This window comes from Antrostomus carolinensis, unplaced genomic scaffold (genome assembly GCF_000700745.2).
Source record: "Antrostomus carolinensis isolate BGI_N321 unplaced genomic scaffold, ASM70074v2 scaffold8997, whole genome shotgun sequence".
Classification (NCBI taxonomy): Eukaryota; Metazoa; Chordata; class Aves; order Caprimulgiformes; family Caprimulgidae; genus Antrostomus; species Antrostomus carolinensis.
In genome coordinates, this window is record NW_010328009.1 from 111,455 (window position 1) to 119,766 (window position 8,312).

The following is an 8,312-nucleotide window of genomic DNA, read 5'->3' on the forward strand; positions in this document are numbered from 1 at the left end:
ATTCTCTATATAAAAGCAAACCACACATTAATAGAGCTCAAGAAAGAGCAATTCACCCTTAAGCATTTAGCTTTACTTAAAAAAATTTAGAAGTTCATACCTTAGCATAAGGCATCTTGTCCAATTGTTAAATAACTTAACAACACTTGTAACACTACAAAACTTGAAGTCTTTGGTTTACACTCCTATTGTGAAAGGACATGGCTTGGGAACAAGTGGAGGAGAAAAAATTAATACTTTTCTGAGCATTCATTTACTGGGTGATGTCTGTATAAAATAGACTAAAGCACCCCTTCAAAAAAAGTTTTATAGTGTTAGCCAAATAAAAGCATATTAAATATTTTCTTTCTTTGGTACTTTTACTTAAAATAGTAGCTATTACTAAAAGAACAGTTAAATGACGACAATAATACCTGTTCATGCGGTTGTTGCTGCTTGTCATCTTCTTTCTTCTTTAATTTCTTCTCCAGCTCCTCAATTTTCTTTTGTATTTCTTCCTTCTTCTGTGCTATGGCCTGCATCTCCTCTAAGGAAGAAAAGCTTATAAAGCACACCACGTTGCACATGCAATCTGGCTAAAGCTTAAATTATTTTTGAAGGGGCTCTGGTTTCACAGATTACATGTAAAGCTTTCGGATACATTACTCTCTCTGTACATCAGAGCAGTCAAATAATGATGATAATTCTCTTTTCCAGCAGAAAAAGCAGCTGCAATAACAGACAGCTGTATGCTGACAGGTATAATTTTATCATTCCATCTCAGCAAATCTTATGTCATCCCAGGTTGAAGCATACCTTCGGTTTTCTTTTTTGCTTTCTTTCTGTAGATTTCAGCTCGGATCTCTTCCAAAGAAAATTCTTCGACTCCAGCATAAACTTTATCTTTACAGTACATCACCATCTCCTTGTTTTCTTGAGCATCCTGCTGATGATTTTGCACTCGCTGTAGTGGATCCTCCTCTTTCTCAGGTTTGCGAGCACTTAAAACACGGTTGATGCTGGGTTCAATTTTGCAGGGAGTCCTGAAAAAACATGAAGTTACCACCCTGATTATACATCCTTCACTGTAACACAGAAAAGCAAGCAAGGGAGAGAAAACAGCTAATTCCAGGAACTAGTTGTGGAATAGTCTAACGACATACTCTTCTGTTGCTAGAAAAAAACAAACAAAAAACCATAATAACACATAAAAGACAAGCACACCAACTCAGATTTGTGTAAACAAAAAAATAAACCCAAAGTTTTAATAAAGCCCAATCAGGAGGAAATAGAATTCTCATGATGCTCTGAATTGTTGTGCAATCCAGAGTAGGATCTATGTTCACTTTAGCTCCATCTGTGTAACCACACAGGTGACAAGTCCTTAATTATCCTACAAAACAGTTTATCTGGGAGGAAAAAAAAAAAAATCAGCAGGACCTAAAAAATGGAAGATTTTGGACTAGATTAAGCCTGGCATTTTAGATTAAGAAATAAAGGGAAGATTTAAAATGCAATTAGAGGGGAGTTTGCTCAAGGAGAACATTTTGCATGCTGAGTGACAGAAATGAAGTGCCCCATTATAAAAACAAACAAAAAACCACCAGTGTAGAGTAAACAGTCTGTAGCAGTCAGTTGCTGAGCTTGGAAGTGCTTTCTCAAAATGCTACATGTTAATGTCAGGAGAGAGGAACCAGAACTTGTACACTTTCACAGATACCAGTAATCCAGGTGACTGCAGCAATTACCTGAACCTCAATAAAAGATCATCTGAACAACTGACCTTGAAAAATGGACTAACTGTGGTCTGGCTAAACACAATATACAGCTCCAAGACAGCTGTTTTGTTTTGCATGTGAATGGACTCACAGTCCTAAAACCATCTGGGAGATTATAAGGCAAACAGGTGCTCCTAATGGTTGGGGATTTTTAAAGCTTTTTTTGTGGTGGTGGGGGCTTATTACTAAGATCACTACAGGGTCCTTCTACCCAGATCTCCAGATGACAACTGATGGCACGATTTGCATCATGTTTACACAGTTCCAGCACAACACACTCAGACTATTTGGCTGATGACCACGGCACCACGAGGAATATGTTTACACAGTTCCAACACAACACACTCAGACTTTATTTGGCTGATGACCACGGCACCACGAGGAAATGGACTCAAAAGGCAGAAAAAAAATTAATCTGCTTTTAACTTTTAAACTTCTAACTACACAATATAAAACTGTGTATAAACTCTCTGCTCACGTTGCTTGCAGTTAATTTAGCACCATGTTCAGTTCCCACCCATTCCTTCCTTTTCCCTGGTATAAAAAGATGCTGCTTTTTATAAAAAAATAAGAGTTCATCTAAGGGAGAACAGCATGTCAAGAGATTTCATTCTATGGCATCACTGACTTTCAGGAGTTAGAAACAGTCTTATAGCTTAGACAGAAACTTAATTTTTTACATATTCTTAAGCTAAATTATGATATGTCCTTGGTCAGAGCTACTCTGCAGTCCACTTGCAACATAAAAAACCCACAGGAAAAATCCAGGCTGTCAGGCACCTTCCAGCTTTCTTTGACTATATGCAACTCAGAGCCAAGGAAACGAATATCAAACGTTCTTTTCCACTGCTCTCTTCAAGTCTACATATTCCATGGCCATCATTAGCCACAGAGAAAGAAAGGTAAGCAGCTTCGCAAAATAATGCTTTTTCCTCTGCTCTAACAGAACAGAATAACCCCATCTCCTGGGATTTATCAGCATTTCAGTGAGCACAGTACAAGCTGAAAGGTAATTTCAGGCAAACCAGCATACTTCTCGATAACCTAAGCAACACTGTTGGCATGGAAACTTTGAAAGCTTGCTTCAGAATAAAACTCCAGATAGAATGAGCACAGAGTTCCCAAAATAGAGGAAAACAGCAAAAGCCTGTCTGAATTCATGGCTGCTTTCAGAGCAAACAGCATCCTAAGAGAGGTAACTGTGTTTTTGTGTAAACACATAAACTGCTATTAAACTAATCAGCATATATAAATAAGATATAGGCTCCCACATAATAAACAGCAATAGTCAAATAATTCCCATGTCCTTACACACCCTCCACTGAGGCCTCTGCCATCAAGCTAAAGCACCAAGAGCTTCCAGGTTGAGAGATTTTTAAATTCTTGTAGCTCTGGCAGTTTGCCCACTTGGGAAAATGAGTCAGAATCCTAGGAAGCAGCTTGGATAATTTCAAACTGAAGACTCACATGGCTGGCTGCTGAGCTGATTCTTCCACGTACGGGGTGAAACTGGGCAGTGGGCAAGGCACTTCCACCCCAGAACTCACATTGCTGCGCGGACGCTGAGGAAGGAAAAGTCAGTGTTAACGAGCTTAAAGATTCATGTTTACACTCTACATTCATCAATATTCTGAATCTCATTTTTCCAAGTGCTCAGTTCATCTGTAGTTTTTGTTATTTAAAAAAAATTAAGCCCGACAGACTTTTCCAAGATTAATTTCCAAGATTAATTCTGTTCTGATAAACAGTTACAGACCATCAGCAGAGCACGAACACCTAAAAAAGCAGGACACACTCCTCCTGCACACCCTCATCAGTACCATTTCTGTTACTGAGGGAATGCTCATCAAGCAAGGTATGCCAGTTGCTCCTCGTTTGTTTTCCAGAAATGCCATAGCTCTCATTTTTCAGCCAAGACACTCCCAACTCTATGATAGTATTCCTTCTGCTGTCCACCAAGAACCTTCAGATTTCTCAGTTTTCCTCTCAGAGGCCTTCGCAACACCACAAAAGTCCCTGAACTGCCTCTGAGGTCCATTATTTAAGAGAAGACAGAAGGAATTTACACTCAAAAAAAAAAAAAGAAAACCCCAGAAGAAACACTCTTCTGTTTTTCTCACAGGCGCTTCAAACCAGACTTGCAGCATGCGGCACGTGCCTTATTTTCATAAGATAGGCAACAAGTTCTTCCTTCAGATTGTATTGCACAATATCAATTTAACTCTTGCTCTGCTTTCTCACACCATTAAGTAATGCCTGGCTTCTCTCCCTTTCCTTGGATAGCATTCTCCCCCTTATATTCCTTTTCTGCCCTCCACACATTTTGGCAGGCCATCTCTACCAATTTTTCTGGTTAGCAAGAATTATAATTTCTTGATTCAAGAACTCTAGAGAGTTTTAAAAACTTGTTCTGGCAATATCAGCTTGCTAAAATTGAATAGGTCACCCATAGCCAGAGACTCTTTAGGAAGAAGCTAGGAAGATCCATAGTTACAAAGACACAAACCCCAGGCAAGGGAGAAAGGGTACAACCTCTGTCTCTGGGATCAGAAGCCGTCATGAGCTTACACACACCTCCCTCTTTCTTGCCTGAGACTCCTTACCCTGCCACAGTTCCAAGGCCCTGCGGTTAGTTCATTCTCCTTGGCCCTTGGAGCTGGAGGTGCTGTCCATGGCTGTGGTGTAAGTACAGGAATCTCAGGTCCAGAAGCTGAATTTTCATCAAACACAGCAAAACCCGGATTATTTGAAAGCTGATGAGATGTTAGAGTCTGGAAGCTTCTGGTTTGGTTTGTGGCTATAAGCAAAAAGATTTGTGCAAATTAACCTTAAACTATCACAGTCAAGTGCAAATTCCACATCAAAAAGATGTAACTCTTCTAATAATATTGTGGTCTCAGCAACTGAATGTACCTTTAAGTGCATCTCCTACACGACTAATTGGGGCTCTCACTTTTTTCTTCCCCCTGCCTTTTAGATCTGCCAGGGAACTTCTCTGAGGTTCTGCAACTCCCAGAAGATCCGTATCTCTTTCATCAGGAGTCTCCTCAAGCCCCAGTAGTGTCTGCCGAGAAACACGCATCTGAAACTGCCTGAGAAAAATATTGGAGAAGTCAGCAGAAGCTCCACTGTACCAGGCATCCACTGAAGCACATAAGACTACACTAAGTTCCTAGGCTGGAATCTTACCTGTGGTGGGACTGGAGTTTGTCCAAAGGCTCAGCCTTGCGCTGTAGACCTTCCTGGAATATCAGATCTGCTTTCTTAAAACTTCCTCTAGCCTCAAGTACTTCTGCCCACGTGATGTAAAGTAGAGCCAGTGTCGTGCCAATTTCCTGGCTGTGCAGGTAACTGTACAGATCCAAGGGCTCATTACAACAATCCCCCTGAAACAACCAAAGTATTTCAGTAATCACACTGGACTGCAGAGGATTCCAAGCTGATGTTTTAATGCCTCCTGCAAGACCCCACTGATTTCAATACAAGTCTTCCAGGAGCAGCTGTAAGGGCAGGACAATTGTACTACGTCACAGTACACAGAGAAAAGGAATTCAATAGAAGAATAACAAGAAAAACCTCTGACTGCATGTATATATGTATATACTTGTCAATATTATTGCTAAGATCTTAATTCTTGCCTACATATTCTAAGTCAGTAATTTCTTAGATTTTTTTCATCTGATAATTCAATGATTGAACTATGTCATATTAGTATTCCTGAGAATAGATATTTTTAGGTAAAGTAGAACATATTTCTTACCAGTTTCAGAACTGGTAAATCAGCTCAGGAAGCTATATCTAGAGAAAAGCTGCTTTAAGACGAGAACAACAAAAACTATAGCAATGGAGACAAGACCTGAACACACTCAGCTTGGTTTTGCTTAAACATAGGATGTGGATACAAGACAGTTAGAAGTTAAAATAACTGGTAGGACAGAAATCACACCTGAAATGTATCTTTAAATCACTTTCTTTTCTCCTTAAATAAATAATCAAGTTCTACTCATTCAAACTAGCTTTTCCAAAACAAAACATGGCGTTGTAGCTGTCCGAACTAAACAATCCTAAAAAAGGTCTGTAAATCCCCTTGAAGATGAGAAGTGCGATTCAAGAGTAGGTAATGTGTTTGGAGAGAGAGACTTCTAACACTGCACTAGTTGTACAACATATTCTTTGCCTCTGTTGTTACAAACATCAGCTTCACTGTGTGCAAATGACATGGCAAGTACCAAGAAAAAGCAGCGCCCAATTCACATTCACAGAACACTCACAAACTTGAGCCAGAGACTCAGATAGCGTGGGTCTCTGTAGTATCGCTGCTGTGCGTTGAGTGCTTTCACCGCCCTTTCCAATATTGCTGCCAGATTACTGTCCTTTCCCCCTTGGGGAAAGGTTTGCTCTGTCCACTTGATGTACCTAGAGATGGAACATATTTATAGGAAGTCAGTTCTGAATGAGATAAAAGGCTTCTGTTTCTGTACAACATAAGGAGATTTAGAAAAAAAAAAAAATCAGGCATAGTATTGAAACACAACATATTCAACATATTATTCCAAAAAACTATTATAGAATTTATCTTTTAATTAATTTCTTATTAAATTTGAATATTTCTTTTTTCAAGCTTTTACAAGGGTATCTGGCCTTTCTATTCTTTCTTCCGAAATAAAAGAAAACTTACCGGTCCCAAACATCCAGTGGATCATCTCCAGAGTAAAATCGGATTTCGGATTCAAATTCTCTAAAAAACACAATAACCCACCCAATAAATACATGTGTATAACTCTCACTCATACCATTGTGTAGTCTATAACTAAAAAACAAAAAAAAAGCTAGGTTGGCATACATTTAGACTTGAACCTTTACTGAGACCAGAAGAATCAAGAAAACAAGTTTTTGCACTCTTCTTTCTTCAAAATGAAAGCACCAGGAAATGTACCATTATTTAACAAGAACCGATACACGTCTTTCCAAATGAGATTTTCAAGAATGTCTATTACCCCAAAGCTTCTACGGACTCCCTTGGCAGAATGCTTGTTCTGTTACAAAGAATTGTTAGTAGACAGATGTATTGTGAAGTTTAATTTTTGCATGTATAGCCACAGCTATGCAGACTCTTCACAAAGTCAGCTTGGTCTGCACAGGGCATGCAAATTTGAGGATCAGACAACAGAAATATAAATCAGTATGTTTGTGACACAAGATGCCCCTTGAAGTCATACGGTCATATCTGTGGGATGATGTATGCAAGACAGACCAAACCCAAGCTGACTTTGCCCACTCAGGTGTCTTTGCAATCCAGAGAAGACATATAAAGACACCTGTATGTTGTATACATTACAACAGGAGGAAGTATTTAGCTCCTACAAAATACTCTGCCTCAATAGATTATTGTAGGAAAGACAGAAAAAATCTCCCCTCCTGGTAACCTTTATGTATTTTTCTTAATTAGTACATTTAAAAGCACAAGTCCTAAATACCTGGAGTGTGATAATAGCACAGACATAAGCTACTAAACTTCTGGAGTTTTATGCTTTTTTTTAATGCCTATGAGATTAGTACAGTTGAAAAAGACAGAAAAATTGATGGGGAGGCAGACAGACAAGGGGAAAGAAGGTGTCAAAACATTGCTCACTGTTTTTTGAGCTGAACAGCAGTGTGGTTGGAGGATCCCTGCTGAGCCAGTGCTTCCTGCAAGGCGGACATGACACGGCCCTGCCGAAGGGGCTGCACATTCTCTTTGCTCAGCTCCCACTCATCGTTGCACTCCTCAGACATGACAGCCTCTCCTTTGAATACTGCCTTAACAACAAAAGCAATAAGGAATTTATTCATTAGGCAGGATACTAACCTGAAACCAGGCAGGTCTGGCTGTCATTAGCTGATCCACCACTAGGCATTTAATTGCCCTCCATGGGAATGATACAAAACAAGAGCTAAGCACTTCTCTACAACCAAGAATGTCAGGCAGGTGATGTTAGCAGGAAAGGCTGCTAAAATCATAGAATCATTGAGTGGTTTGGGTCAGAAGGGACCTTCAAAGGTCATTTAATCCAACCCCCCTGCAGTGAGCAGGGGCATCTTCACTACAGCAGGTTGCTCAGAGCCCATCCAGCCTGACCTTGAATATCTCCAGGGATGGGGCCTCCACTACCTCTCTGAGCAACCTGTTCCAATGATCCACCACCCTCATATTAGGAACTTTTTCTTAATATACAACCTAAATCGACTCTTTTCTAGTTTAAAACCATGACCCCTCATCCTATTGATTGCTACGTGCCCTTGTGAACAGTTCTTCCCCAGCTTTCTTATAGGCACCTTTCAGGCACTGAAGGCCGCTATAAGGTCCCCCCAGAAGGGTTTCCTTAAACAAATGAAGGTGTTTCCCTCCTCACCCGCGTGCTCCTTCCTTCCCCCGAGTTTACCACCCTCCCTGAGCTGTGACCTGGGTCTGGCCTCCGGGCTCCTCACCTCAGCCAGCTGTAGCGGGCTGCCCGAGCAGGCGAGTCTCGCCCCCCGCCTCCCTGAGCCGAGGCGACGCTGAGGCTCCGCGCGGGC

General features: G+C 40.5%; 1 protein-coding gene across 1 annotated transcript in view; it reads right to left on the minus strand.

Moving 5' to 3' along the window:
• The window catches only part of BUB1B (BUB1 mitotic checkpoint serine/threonine kinase B), a 19,586-nt gene extending 12,054 nt beyond the window's left edge, over positions 1–7,532 (minus strand). The window contains exons 1-9 of the mRNA XM_010172089.1: positions 7,390–7,532; positions 6,436–6,495; positions 6,029–6,173; positions 4,947–5,143; positions 4,671–4,849; positions 4,361–4,554; positions 3,225–3,319; positions 796–1,022; positions 414–526 (exon numbers count right to left, since the gene is read on the minus strand). Coding sequence (XP_010170391.1) covers positions 414–526; positions 796–1,022; positions 3,225–3,319; positions 4,361–4,554; positions 4,671–4,849; positions 4,947–5,143; positions 6,029–6,173; positions 6,436–6,495; positions 7,390–7,532 — 1,353 coding nt within the window. The remainder of the gene's footprint in view (positions 1–413; positions 527–795; positions 1,023–3,224; positions 3,320–4,360; positions 4,555–4,670; positions 4,850–4,946; positions 5,144–6,028; positions 6,174–6,435; positions 6,496–7,389) is intronic.
• Positions 7,533–8,312: the final 780 nt, after the last annotated feature.